Here is a 14,891-nt window from a genome sequence, read left to right on the forward strand (position 1 = left end):
AGGCTTGAATAAAAAATGTTTAATACGCCACAATGTAGCTGGAAAAATTTTATATTAATTTTACCATATTTACTTTTCCTTTCTATAAGTTAAAAGATGCACATTCTTATGTATATTGTTGGTAACAGTGAATGAAAGCTTAAGCGGCATTCTGTTAAACAGGCTGTAAGTATCTGTAAGCTGAAGATATTGTATCTACCTGTGCGCTTAAGTAAGATTGCAAAGTAGTTCAACTAAATGATTCAAAAGCTGTACAAGTTTTGGCTCAGATAAAAACACACATCCACATGGATGTGAGTCGAAATGATACCAGTATACTCATCCATATCCATGGCCAATGACTTGGAGCTAGAAGAGCATTTGGAACAGCGATCATTATCAACGACATGCGATCGAAGCGTGCAATTTGAGAATTTATCGATTTCCAACCACCAAATGCGATCTGCATAGGAAATTAGATGGGAAATAAAGGGGAGTGAAGGGGTAAACTTGGCCAGAGCATGCAACGTTTCATGCAAGAATTCTCAAACATGATTTCGTGCTCTCGGCCAGATGCATTCATTAATGCATAATTATAGACAATTAAGTGCTGGCCAGATCGAAGATGCCGATGGATGGGGTTCGCTAATGGTGACGCTGGAAATTGCCGATCGTAGGAAATTGCAACAATTCGATCGTAGCCGAAAAAAGTGTCTCAGATGAGCTGCAATCGATACCATCGAACGAATGTATCTTTGGATGGCTGGATAGCTTGTATCTTGTATCTTTTGTGGTTTCCTTTAGCAATTCATGCAACGCGTGAGCGATTTGCCAATTGGAACGTTTGGATCGATGCACGTGAAAAATTCACTCATTTGACATTTTTAAATGTAAATAGCTCTTAATTATATGAATAATCTATATAATGCATTTGTAATATTTTTTCTGCATTATATTAATATCACATTAGGTAATATTGTAATACTTACACCGATATAATATCAGCACCAAAACCAACATAATTTCTCTCCGTGTCTCTGGCTGTTTGTTTAAGCTTTTAACGCTTTTCAGCTTGACTTGATTTCGGGGCGATGTCGAACTCGTTTTCCCACGTTGGAAATTCTTCGATTTGCGTGCAATCGCAATCTCAACTGACACCTTTTCAGATTTCCCCCCACCAGTACGTTCTCCTTTCCACTTGAGATAAATACCTTGCCATGGAGCAAAAGATATTTTGTAGCCACACATGAGCATAAGGAAAATTCCTAGCCAATCGCTCACTTACGGAGTAAAACGATTAAAGAAAAGAATTGCAATGGAATTTCTTATATGCAGGGTAAGCCAGCATTGTGGCTAATACCAGTAGAAATATCTAGTGAATATTTTGGAAAAAACTGTATTTTGCAGTCGCCAACTCTCTAATTTCTTCCCACACTTTTGCGAACTTTTACCAATTTGCAATCCCAAACATCGCAACCCAAAGCTATCTCACGTTCCGAAAAAAATAGTAAAAACCAAATATACAATGTCCCAATGATTGTACAATGAGAATTACAAAAAAAATTTACAAAATCATTAAGAAAACAACCGAGTCGCTCTTTCACACATAAAACAAGCTTAGGACTTAGAAATAACAAACAAAAAAAGAGAAATGTAAAAAACAATTGCAAAATATAGGTAAGGCCATTGATGAGAAATCACAAAATCCGTGTCACTAAAATGACAAGATTGCGCTGTAAAAAATGTTGGAAAAATAAAAAAAATGGCAAACGAAACAATGGCATACATTTGAAAGGCGAACATCCCATTGGCGATTAGATGTGCCAAGATCAAAGAATAAATCTCTGCCATCGAAGCTAATCAATTGCAGAGGGCTTTCTATTATGCAAATCAGCATCTGGCTACCTTGAAACGACTTCCTGCTGCGGGTTATCCAAATCCGATCAGATATTTCAACGAAACATAAAATATTCTCATTTTCCAAGACAGCAAAAGTGGATTTATTTGTGTCAAAGTATGAACAACTTGTTTCAACCCAAGATCAACATCGCGTGCTTTCCGCTTCATTTTCTGGGTCCCCCAAAAATTGTGTTAGAAAAAACACTACCAACTCACTACCGACTCACTAATGAATACATGAATACTAAATGAATTTTTTTTATAATTTTCAAGCTCAGTGCTTAATTACTGCGAGTGAGTTTGCCTAGGCCTAAAGGGTTGTCTTTCTGTCATGATCATGAGCTCAGTTTGGGTTCACTCAACTCTGGCCAAACAAATTCGTAATTATTTGATGAATGTCTCGCGGTCCATTAAATCGGGCAGCACATTTTTGCCAGTTTTTTTTCAGCATTTTCAGCACATGTTTTCAAATATTCCGAGTGAGAGTGACCGTGAATTTTTGTGCGGCTTTCGAGCATTTCGACTTGTGGTTCGTATGATTAATGTTAATTAGTTGCCACAGGAAACTATGCAAATTAAAACCGAAAAACCGAAAAGAGTTAATAATTAAGTTGTATGTTTGGTCTTTGCAGCAAAAATTATGATTTCATTTGTAGATAAATCCATTTGCTGTAAGTTTTTTTTCGGTTGGGGTCACCTGGTGGCATAATCATCCATCTTAAATGGGTCTCTGCTGGAAGACAAAAGCCACGAAGGCAGATGATTTATGCTGGCCTGCGAATTTGTTTGGTTTTCGACATAGATTTAAATGAAAATGGGTTATGTTATTAATCAGTGCTAAAAAGTGGGTTAAATTGAGAAAGTTTTTGAAATGAAATTGGGTAACAAGCATGTGACTATTTATCAAATTCTCTTTTATTTGGCTTTAGAAACCGAAACTTTTAGAATAAAAAACTCGACTTAATCAATTTTTCATTACTCGTAGATGATAGATTGGCTAAATATTAATATATAAAAAGTATATCCAAACCCCGAATTTAGATGCACAAATTTTGTAAATGCTTTGCCGTTCCATACGCTGATTTTGAAAATTGCCGGCCTGCAAATTGCAGAATAATTATAATTGCCAAAGCGAACTCATCAGCATAATTAGGGCCTCAATAAACGATTCAGTGACTGGGAAATTTATGTCATTACCCAGTGATCAAGGAAAACAGAGCTGAAAACGTTATTATTGGAAAACTTAGGATTATTTTATATACAAATTTGTTTAACTATATTTGAGAAATATATTTTAAGGTTCATAAATGAATCAAAACTTGTAAAGTATGTAGTAGATTTTTAAATAAATAAATCACAGTTATTAAATATAATTTAACTTGGTCAAAAATATATACTAATTACAGTTTTGCAGTAAATAATAAATGAAATCTGAATTTAGGTTGGGACTGCCATTTTTTTGACCGCGATTGTTTGGGGGCCACTGCCATCCTATATGGCGTTGCATAACCGCCAACAATGTGCACCGTTACCCGGCTTGCTAATGAGGAGACGTGGGGAGGTAGGAGGTGTAAGGTGGGGACTGGGAAGAAATCTGCTCGTAAGTAAGCAGCGCACGTAAGAGCGCTCCGCGAGATCCGGAGATCCAAAAGAACCAGAAGCACGAAGAAGAAATGTGCATATTAAGATAAGAATGCAATGGTCAGCCGGAGAATTCGCGACGCCGACTTACCGACTTACTAAGTTACTGAGTTACTGTAGTTGCTGAGTGCCCCAAAAGAATGTTTGCAGACACACACATGTAATGCACAGATCGGCTGTACCTCACTTCCATGTAGCAACATGCATAAGTCAGTGCAACTGGCCGAGACTCGCCTCCCCCATCGCCGCCCAAGAATCTGCTCCTAGGCCCGTCAGTCTGGTTCTGGTTCCTCTCTCCCCTCTCCTCCCCCCCCATTCCCGCCATGCCGCATCTTTTGTGGCATCGCCTTAAGCTCCGAAATGGGTCAATTTAGTGACAAGCGATGCGGTGATGCAGTGCGATGCAGTTCCACAAGTTGCAGTGACAAGTCGTCGTCTCCGGGCGATTGAACTGCACCACAGATGACACATGGGGCAGAGAAAAATCTACCAGATATAAGTATAATTAGAAGGTTTTAAAGATTGCGTTCTGCATATGTATCAGTGAGTAATGACAAAGTTAAAGCTTATATAATACCTTTCTTATATTATTAATATCATATAGTATTATTTTGAGTAAAAATTATTTTCTGTGCAGGCTTCAGCTCCATATTAGTAGCACATAATGTTGGGGCATGTGGCATGAACTTTCTCTTGTCAAATAGCGAGTAGCACAATCAGATGCAACATCAGATGGTTACATACGATTTGTAAACATAATTCTTATATTATAAATAAAAATTTATTAAATATTTACTATTAACCACAAATTATTTAGAAGCAGTTTTTAAGTGCACATTCCACACATTAAACAATTTTTGATAAATAAAAAAAAAACTTACAAAATTCGATTAAAATTCCTTATTCAAAATACCTTGGAAGTGTCGCAATGCCTTAACGTACAGTGAAGAATGCACTTAATGCCGACCCATCGGAGTAATTAGCTTCAAATAAATTCCCCCGTTGATATTAACGAAAACGATTATGATTGTTTACAGGAAATAATACATTGTTTTCACAAAAGCCGCTTAAAGTTCAAGTTCGCCGATATAAGCACAAAGAAACATGAAAGCAAGATAAACGAAATTGAAAACCGAGAACTGTCGCGCATTTTAGGAAGTCGAAAGATATAGACCTATATCAGAAGCAGATAGTGTGGGGCTCCAAGACACAAAGCGGGCTCCAAGTACTTTGCATATCGCCCAGCACCCATCCACCCACCAACATACCTGAAGTCAATCAATTAAGCCCGAGAATTCAAAAATTCGAGAATTATGGGGTCAGTGCATGCCAGACTACTGGTAGCTTACGTGGGTGCCACTTTATTATTATGGGGCTTTTTCGATTTTATGGCGCTCTGCTGACCAACAAGCAAAGCCAACGATAATGGGGGGCGGCGACTTTAAGGCACAAATAAATTAGACCAACTTTGCTGGCTCTCAGCTCGCTGCCAACTTTATCAATCGAACAATTATATCAACTGGTGCCCCAAACTTTTTTTTTTTTTTTGCCTTTCTGGCGCTGCACGCAAAACGAGTCACGATTTAAGACGGGAAAAGGGAACTTTGGTGCCGACCAAAAGATTGGCAAAAAGGCCAAAAAGATGACGCCAGTTTCGGCCCAAAACTGAACCGAAACCGCCTAAACTTATTAATTTAACCCACTTTCCGGCTCGTGTCGCAGCCCCATAAAGCAGCCAAGAGAAAAGATAGTCTAAGTAGATCTGGGATGCTGTCCAGTGATGGCGACAAGAAAAGAAAGTCTAGTTGGGTCAACGGGGGGAAGGAAAATGGGAAAATCTTGTAGAAAATGTATGAACATAAAATGCGGTGAGATGTCATAATAACAGGAAATTAATTGCCATTCTATTATCATTAAAAACTTTAAACTAACATGATTAGGAATACATTTCCTTTAATCTTTTAAGAATACGAAATATTCTACTGATATGTTAATATATTTCTTTAAATATATTGTAGTAACATGTAAAATGCATTTTTACCTTGTCTTGTTGGTGAATCCAAGAGTACAAGAGCTTTTTTTCTACTTGAGAGCAATCCAAAAATGTTGTCTAGGTCATGCTTTGAAATGGATAGCTTAGCTACATTTAAGGAAATCTGTCTTATAAATGAACTACTAACTTAGGTACATTTATATACTAGTAATCTTAATTTATTTATTACTAAAACTATAATTAAACATAGATTCTTTCGCTTTGATTAAATCTGTAGTTAATATCGGTTTTTAATCCACATAGTTACCTCAACGATTGATAGATTTTATTCTTGATAATTTTTGATAATATTTAATAATATTAATATTTAATTTTTTTATTTATATTTTTAAAAATATAATTTATTTCAGTTGTTGTGCCAAGCATAAACACAAAGAGAGATTTAAGTCGAGAGAATTGACCAAAGAGCAGATCAACGGAAACATTCGTGGGTAAGTCTTTGCAAAGAGAGTCTTCACACAGAAGAGAGTGTTTGGAACAATAAGAGTGCGTGTGTGTGAGTATGCGTGTATGTGTGGGAGTGTAAAACCAGTTTGTTTGGCGGTGCTCCATCTCTTTCGCTCGCCTTTTGGTTTATGCTCTTATGCTGCAGCAGCAACTTTTTAAATTAAAAGCCGTTGTCGCGTTTTCCATCGTTTTTCTTTCTTCCTCTTCTTCTGCGGCTCCTTCTTCGCTTGCTGTTCGCTCTTTCGGGTCGCTGTCCTTGTCGCACAATCAAAACAAATGCGCTTTTCGATCGTTCTTTGTTTTTGTTTGGCGTTCTTCTGGTTCCTGTTGTTGTTGCGGTCGATTATGTGGTTGTTGTAGCTGGGGTTTTCTTCCTCTTTCCAGCTCATTAAACTTTTAACGGCTACTGTTCCCTTGTCGCCGTCTAACCCCCTTCCCCTTGCACACACTTTAAGAAAAACTTATTTTTGCCAACTATGTAGATACTTTGAGTTCAAAGATATGGTTACGCTATGTAGAATAGGTATTGCATACTTTTAAACGCATATATGTATGTATAAATGCTTAAAAATTAAGTAATAAATATTATTTTAACTTTGCATTTGAATTATTGTATTTTTTTTTGTTTTTTTTAGGACTTTGAATTTTGTCCAGTGCACACACGTAATTAATTTCAATGGCCGCGAACTGTTTGAAGCACGTTCAATCGTTCTGATAAGCCGTCTTATTGGTTTTGTGTTTTGAGCGGGTTCTACGCTTAATTGACTTTCCTCAAAATCAAATTAGTTTTTACCCAACTTGGAGTTAGGGGAATTACTGAAGAAAAGTAAAGAAAATTCTAAAAGTATTTCCTTAAATATAACATAATATTTTAAATATTTACTTGTGGCCACCTCTTTATTATGCATAATATTATTTGATAAATAGATTTTACTAAAAACCATTGGTAATAAAAACATTATACATTTTAATATAACATGTTATTTGCGAAATGGTTTGATTTTTATCACACCGACTTATGTAATTCTAGGTATCCCAAAGTCGAGTTTCCAGCTTATTGGGGATCTTCCCCCTTCAAAAGAATCCCCATTGGTTATCTCCAAGCCCGACTTTTTACATAAGGCGGGATAGTCTCGTTTAATGTTGTTCACAGTTAGATTGAGTTGATAGCCATAGGAAATTATTTGTTATTCTTCTTTTCCCAGAACTTTTAGGCCGCCGCAAGATGTTTGGGTAAATTGGGTTAAGCTCAGCCCACGAAGTCAACTGATTTGCTGGGCTTGTCCGCCTAATTGAAATGTATGTCTTACGTATGAATGGAGTTTGGGTGTAGCTGCTATCTCAAAAACAACTTCATCCTATTGAAGTGAGTATTAATTACGTTGGTTAATAAAAAATTAAACAGACATCGCTTCTAGTTGTTGCCAATAAGCTGAAGTAAACTGATATCTTCCTAGATCCTTGAATTATTCACTTAAAATTCATTAAATACCAGGTAATGTGTACTTAAACTTAAATAAACATCCTGGTTAATAGTTGGCCATGTGAAAGTAATATTCCGCCTTTCTGACTGTTGTGAAACCCGTTGATTTTTCCCAAGTCTGCGGTTTCGGCGACTTCTTTTGGCCGAAAAAAAAGCACTTAAGCCTCGTTTGAAACGCTTCAGCTGCGGCACATTTATGCAGATTTTGTTCGGCTTAGGCAGCCATATGCACATATCTTATCTGGCTGCACCACCCACCCACACACGTGGTGGTGCACCGCACACAGGCCGCATAAGTTGTGTTTCTTTACGGCCAGACTTGTGTCAATATAGTTATGAAGTGCACCGAAAAAAAAGTGTGTCCTAAAATTCTATGTTAAAAATATTTAAATAATTATCTTACAATAAAAGAAATGGCTCAAGCATATAGAAACGTTGCACTTCACACACTATTCCAAATTTGTTGAAGACATATTCAAAGATTACATGAAATACATATTCGAGTAAAATTAAACAGTATATGAAACAAAAGTTCTTTTTATAACTTTGTGCAAAATATTGTTTTGTTCTATTAGATTTACCTATTGTATTAATTGGGTAATATATAGTCAAATATTTTCTGTGCATGGATGCAAAGCTGTTACCATGATCTGAAGTCGATTTAAAGATGCAAAATGCAATAATATAATACGATCCAGCAAATTGTGGGTACACCTATACCACCCTGCTGATCCCAAAACCAGTTGGAACCACTCACATAAGAACGGACCGACATCGACCCACGTCAAGCAAAGGGACATGGCCAACATAAATGCAATCCGAGAGATACACACTCCGATGGCTGGGGATCCATAGGATGTGGATATGGATGTGGATGTGGGGATATGTGGAAATGTGGCAATGTGGGGTTATGTGGATCTGTCACTCCTGACTACTAAGAATGGATGCGCGTCGAGTGCGCCGAGCCCATGACAACCTGCAATCAAGCGCCAGCAGGCATATCCAACGGATTCGGATTGGGCCAAGGCGTCGGTACACTCAAAAAATAAATATAAATTAGCTCTAGATTTCTATGTAATTAATAAGCAACACAGTATTAAACAGGACTTAGTTGTTAACAAAACTTAAGTGTCTATAACTATTTAGATAACAATTTCATGACTATAGTTGGTCTGTTTAATAATAACAATATGTTGTATCTTAAAGTATGCTATCTATTATCTACCCAACATTTCTTGATTCCCTTGAAATAAATGGACTTGCTATAATTCACATTCATTTGCATTGAAAATAAATAAAATGAATTTCAGTCCCTTTGCCTTTCGTTTGGATGATCGCATGAATCCTCATTTCATTTAATTGTCTTTTGCTGGCCATCAATTGGCAGCAACAAAACGCGTAGGCCAGCAACAACGAGCGACCAACTGGCAACATGCAGCACATGCAACTTGCAGCATGCAACAGACAACGGACAACATTCAACAATGCGACATTGCACGGGCTTTAACTTAAATTATGCGCCAAACAAATAAGGTTTCGCCCAGTCTCAACTTCAGAGCCCGTCTCATAATGATGCCATGAGGCCATCGGCAAGTTGTTAATGTTCATGCACTTAAAAAAATATGTGCAGTCTGCCTTCAGAATCATTCTATAACATTCATTCTTTTTGTAGATGCATAAATTTAATGCAACTTAATGGTTAGCATATCTAATATACAAAACATTCAGTGCTTGCAAGATTGCAAGTTTGTAGTTGATTGAGCTCTTTTTTCTTTGAGTGTCGAACAGTGGCTGTGATGTCGCCAGTTGCACAAAGTCATGGCCACAGTTGTCGGGTTTTTTCCTCCAAATGCGATGGGGTTGCCGAGCTGATGGCAAAAAAGAAACAATGTCAGCAACCGCAAGAAACAATTAAGTTGGCTCGACACAATGAGGAAAGCTACGATCAACAAGACAGTTGGATCCCCAACTTTATGTGCGGCTGCCTGAATTGGATTTGGATTGGGATCGGTACAGGAATGGTGTGGACTGGAGTCCCAGTTGCAGATTTCCTACTAAGAAAGTTGTTACACGTTTCTAGGTGGTAACTTTAAGAATTCTGCCATAAAAATATGATGTTATTTCTATTCAAGATATCCCTTTTTGATTTTATGGTAAATGCATTCTATTGATTTACTTTATTTTTAGGTGTTCTGTAAAGTGCTTTCAATATTGCCCTGATATTCCTTCTTATCTGGGCCATCTAACAGTGGAGCCTTTTGCTCCAACAGCTGCTGCGGCACGAGCCAAAAGTCATTAAAAAAAAGAGACTTCTGGATGGCAGAGGGCAGCTTTTTCGATTAAGTGACAGGTTAAATGCTAAACCATAAGTTTTGGCCACAAGCAGCTGGCAATCACCGAGCACGAGCCACAAACTTTTGCAGCCGGCCGAAAAGCAGGAGCCAGGACATTGCACTGAGAAAAATGAGTGAAAAGAGTTTATAAGGGTGTTTTGGGGTACATAGCACGAAAGGGTTTCAAATTAAACAAGGTGGATTTTAAGATTTATTGTGCTCGATCAAGCTTAATCAAAATTTATTAATCAGTGGAACAATGTCTGAAATCTTTCCCAGATGAATTGGAATATTGAACATTGAAATATAGTAACCCAATTGTTGGTCGGATTCGTTCAATTTTTCTTCATGTGAAAAGTGCAAAAGTCGGAAGACAGGCGAATCAGTCGAAACCGGTTGAAAGTCTCCCACAGGCACCTTCTGTCTGATGCGACGACGTGCGTCGGGCCAACTATAACCATTAGTCGCAATCTTTGGGCAATTGTCGCTGATTGCCGTCGTCCGTTGTGCCTTGTGCTTTTTCCAGATCTAGATACAGATACCGATGCAAATGCAGATGCTGTTCGCAGTCGCAGATGCAGATGCAGATACATTTGCTGCGGCAAATGCCAACTGACCCAGCTTGATTAGCTGAAAGTGCGTGCGAAATGCACATGGGCAAACATCTGCGGTAATTGTCCCTACATCAATTCATTTAAATTAAATTGTCTTTATTGTATTACGGACTGTGCCTAGCAAATATAAATACAAACGTACATGAAATGTACTTTAATTTTAATAATATTTCATTTACAATAATTTACGCAAGAAAATTAGTTTGAAAGAGACCTGTGTTACTACACTGTCTTGTTGTGGAATCATAACCGAAGCAAGAACTCTTAACTACTTAACTTAAACAGCCAAATCAGGTTAATCTAAAGTATTACTAAATACAAATTTTTAAATCGCGCGCCACACTAGGCAGGGCTGCATATTAATGGCAGCTTATCGATAACACAAGACGATAGCCAGTGTTGAGAAATTTCCCCCGCAGCAACCATCGATAGTACTGCACAGCTATCGATTCTTAGTGCACCTCTAGTGACGACAACAAACGTGAGGAATTACAAAAGACATTTTTCGCACGATTAGCATAATAAAATCAAAACAATTGCATTTAGCAAGTGCTGGACAATAAGGAGCACAACATAATGCCGTCGCGAACGAGTGCAGATGCCGGCGGCGCCAAGGAGGCGCCACTAAATGCGCGGAACACACTCCTCGGCCCGAGGAGCAAGCGAATCGCCCTAAACAGTCGCATGCACAGCAGGAATGCTGCCGAAAAGAAAGCCACTGCCTCTCAGTCGTTCCCGCCAAAATCGGAATACGAGAAATTCTACGAGACCGTCTTCCTGGCGGAGGACTCGCAGCCGGAGGAAGTGAGTCCCACCTAAAGCTAATCCGGCTGATTGCCCCGTTGGTTGGAGTAGTTGATCCGTTTTCCGGAGTACAGCCACAGATACACTAGACACCTTGTTTACCCATCCCATTGCGGCACTGATTGACTTGTTTACCTTTACATCCTACATCAGAATAGTGAGGTTTTGCACTCCTAAATGAGATTCGTTAGGATGTCCGAATATTTCATATATCTTAGGAGTGATAGAGTATCAAATTTGAAATCATTTTTGTATGAATTCTATTAAATTAATTGCCTAAACGAGTGCACTTCTATCTGGACCAATGGCAAATATCCTTATTCCCAATTTAACGTTTCTAAACCAATTGATTGTTCCAGGAAATAATAACAGCAGAGCGTCGAAAGCCAGGACCGCGCATGAGAAGCTCACTCCACGCCCTGCTACTCGACGACAAACCCCAAGCGGGAGCACAGCGAACCACAAAGACGAACGTCGCACCCAAAGGTGGCGTTGAGCCAGCGAACCGAGCCAATGGCAACTCCCCATTGCCCAAAAAGGATAAATTTGAGGACTACTACACGAAAACGGAGCGGCACGTTTGGAAGAAGGATGCGGAGAAAATGTTGTTGCAACTGTGGGCACAGCACTTGAAGGATTTCCGTGGAGAGTCCAAGAATGTCCTTATCTACCGGCAAATGGCTAAGCAGATGAGCCAGTTTGGACCCAGTCACACGGAGCTTAAAACCAAAATGGACAATTTGTCGCGAAAGTATCGGTATGTATCGGTATATATCTTAAATTGTGCATACCAAATGTTAAAGTAATTGTAATTTACAGGATAGAAGCTGAGAGAGTTCGAGAAACTGGAGTTCCATCCAAGTGGGAACACTTCCATAAGCTCCAAGCACTTCTGATTGGCACAAAAGCCGTCGATGTCTTTGAGGACATTATCGCCGAAAATCCAGGTAACATACAGCAATAAACGCAGTTTAATAAGTTATATCTTTAAAATACGCTTATTTCACAGCTCAAGCTCTGTTCAGCGATGGGGAGTATGAGCCTGAAGAATCGCCTTCAATAAAAGACGAATCTATGGCCGCGGATCATGACAATGAATTTGATAATGATAATGAAGTTGTTGCAAACAAAGCCATGAAAAGAACTCGATCTCCCTCTCCCAATATTCCAGAAGCCCTCGAAGATGAGGAGGTGGAGGAGCACCTAGAGGATCTATCCCCATCGCCGATTTCAAAATATCAGACAAAAAGGAAGGCATCGAGCAGCCATTCGGATATGCTCCTTCAAATAGAGGAGGAGAAACTGGCTATTGAGCGCGAGAAGCTCCAGGTGATGAAGGATGCTCTGCTGGAGCTAAACGCATTTCACAAAGATATCGTTTATTTGCTTAAGCATAAAAAGCAGTAAAGTCAATATTAAGTGTTATACATAGAAAATAGGATTGCACTTATTCAGCGAAACATATAACTGAAAAAGTTATTATTATATGTAATATTGCGTCACCTTTAAAGTAATCTAAATATACATTTTGTAAAAAGTATGAATTGGCATTGTCGTGTCTTTACAAAATAATACAAATTTATTTAAGTAAATAAAAATGCAATGAAATAATACGGTTTATAGGTGTTTCTATATTATTTTAAGTACAATTTGATTGAACTTGACTTTTTATTACGTTAAGAGGAATATCATGGATTTAATAAAAACCAGCAATTTTTGAGATGCTTTAAAGTGGAGTAATTAATCTTTAAATTTTAAATTAAACAAAATGCGATGTCGTAAAACTATCGATATGCATGCAACACCGATGCTGACCACTTCTAGAAAATTCGATAGAAAAATCGATATTGATGCCCTGTCCATCCCTAGATAGATTTTGTTTATACTTTTCGAGCATAAGGACGAAATGATTGAGGCCCGCACGATGCAGGACGTGTCGAAATTCGAATCCAACCAGATTATCTCGTCGAAGGTACTCCGCGGCGAGTACCGGCTGCTCCGGCGCAAGCAGCGCGGCTCCGTGTGGAAGGTCTACCGGGAAATCGTGCGCAGTGATGGTGCCATAATCAATGGACTCTACTTCTGCACGGGCTGCAAGCGCGTCATGCGATCCTTCAACACGTCCAATCTGCGCACCCACAAGTGCCATTTGGACTACTTGCGCTCCGAGGACTCGTGCGAGGAGGCAGTGACGGAAACCCATTCACCTATCATAGACGTACGTAAGACCACGCAGTCGCTAACTCAGTCGTAGAACATAACACAAATTGCCTTGTCTCACTTGCAGGAGTCTTTGGAGCGCCGCCTGAGCTGGAACACCTTCCAGCCGTCGGAGTGGTCCTTCCACGCAGTCGAACTGCTCCTGGAGCTCTGGGCACAACACTGCGTCGATTTGCGGGACACACGTAAGCGGGTCAAGGTTATCTGGAAAATGACCGGCGAGATGAAGGCGCTGGGATTCACGTTCACGGAAATCAAGAACAAGATTGATGACATGGGTCAACAGTATCGGTATGAAACGCATATACATATTAATAAAATTGTTCCCCTATTTTACGTTTCCTTATCTAAAATTTATGTTATTCTAGACGAGAATCCCACATGGAAAAAACGACTGGAAACAAATCCGAGTGGGAATACTACGAGACCCTAAAGATGATATTTAATTCTGATCGCAACATAATTGAGAGTATGCCCTTGGAAAACTCGGGAAATGTACCTAGCAGGACCAGCGAACAGAATTCATTTGGCAGTCAACTTGACGAACAATTGGTGGATACAAATTACTTAAAGCCGCGTCAGGTACAGCCCAGGGAAAGGGATGACTTCGATACAAACGAATCTGCGGAAGAATCGCAAGAAGACGTGGATGAACTGCGAATTCTGAAGGATAACATTATTAAGGAAATAGAAGAGTCATCAACTGTGCATTCACAGGAGAACTATGAAGACGAGCTCGATCAACAGAACTCAAAAACCGAGGAAATGAGAAGAGCTAAACGCCAAAGAGCAGCTAGAATGATGGAAATAGAGGAGGAAAAGCTGGTCATTGAAAAGAAAAAATGCAAACTGATGAAATTTTTTGTGCGAGAGATGTCGTCGTTTCATAAAGACTTTATGGATCTTCTAAGTAATCCCAAAAAAGGATCACATTCATAAATACCTGTTCGCAAGTTGAGTGATTGCCCAATAAACTTCTTACCTTCATAAAATATGTAGAAATCATTATGATTTTGCATTGAAAAAGGGCTTTTAAGTGTTTAGTTTTCAATTTTCGACGTAATATTGAAAAGCATCACATTCGACGAATTTTTTTTAAGAATTTAAGTAACAAAAAGTTTAAATAGTTCTCATTTCGGCAGTCACTCAATTTATAAATTCAAGGCTACGAGAATAAAACGCATATGATTAAGAATAAAATGATTTGTGATTTATTGCGTTTTCTTAAAATTTAAAGATTTAATAAAATAAAATCCTATAAATACAATTGTATAACAGAAATAAACTTTTTTACATTTACAACAATTTATATAAAAAATCATATATTCTTTTTACACTTTGTATGTCAAAATAGAGAAATAACTGTAAATTGTATTTTAAAATACTTGCTTAAACTAATCCTATTTTTTTTTTACATG

General features: G+C 38.4%; 2 protein-coding genes across 2 annotated transcripts; both read left to right on the top strand.

The window, feature by feature from the left end:
• The first annotated feature begins 10,895 nt into the window (after nt 1-10,895).
• LOC120449710 (trihelix transcription factor ASIL1) lies at nt 10,896-12,793 on the top strand. The gene is made up of 5 exons (XM_039632326.1): nt 10,896-10,930; nt 10,996-11,253; nt 11,613-12,010; nt 12,073-12,200; nt 12,263-12,793. Exons 2-5 carry the CDS (start codon nt 11,026-11,028, stop codon nt 12,658-12,660), a joined length of 1,152 nt encoding a protein of 383 aa, XP_039488260.1. The 5' UTR covers nt 10,896-10,930; nt 10,996-11,025; the 3' UTR covers nt 12,661-12,793.
• A 325-nt stretch (nt 12,794-13,118) lies between these two features.
• LOC120449708 lies at nt 13,119-14,637 on the top strand. Its single transcript, XM_039632325.2, has 3 exons — nt 13,119-13,471; nt 13,541-13,764; nt 13,842-14,637. The coding sequence occupies exons 1-3, from the start codon at nt 13,160-13,162 to the stop codon at nt 14,410-14,412; spliced, it is 1,107 nt and encodes a 368-aa protein (XP_039488259.1). The 5' UTR covers nt 13,119-13,159; the 3' UTR covers nt 14,413-14,637.
• The last annotated feature ends 254 nt before the right edge of the window (nt 14,638-14,891 follow it).

This window comes from Drosophila santomea, chromosome 3L (genome assembly GCF_016746245.2).
Source record: "Drosophila santomea strain STO CAGO 1482 chromosome 3L, Prin_Dsan_1.1, whole genome shotgun sequence".
Classification (NCBI taxonomy): Eukaryota; Metazoa; Arthropoda; class Insecta; order Diptera; family Drosophilidae; genus Drosophila; species Drosophila santomea.

Bases quoted from the DNA above. Each gene is read 5' to 3' on its own strand.
- LOC120449708 (XM_039632325.2), top strand. From the start codon at position 13,160: ATGATTGAGGCCCGCACGATGCAGGACGTGTCGAAATTCGAATCCAAC. The intron at 13,472-13,540 runs GTACGTAAGACC...TCTCACTTGCAG, and splicing joins CCCATTCACCTATCATAGAC to GAGTCTTTGGAGCGCCGCCT. The intron at 13,765-13,841 runs GTATGAAACGCA...ATGTTATTCTAG, and splicing joins GACATGGGTCAACAGTATCG to ACGAGAATCCCACATGGAAA.
- LOC120449710 (XM_039632326.1), top strand. From the start codon at position 11,026: ATGCCGTCGCGAACGAGTGCAGATGCCGGCGGCGCCAAGGAGGCGCCA. The intron at 11,254-11,612 runs GTGAGTCCCACC...TGATTGTTCCAG, and splicing joins AGGACTCGCAGCCGGAGGAA to GAAATAATAACAGCAGAGCG. The intron at 12,011-12,072 runs GTATGTATCGGT...TGTAATTTACAG, and splicing joins AATTTGTCGCGAAAGTATCG to GATAGAAGCTGAGAGAGTTC.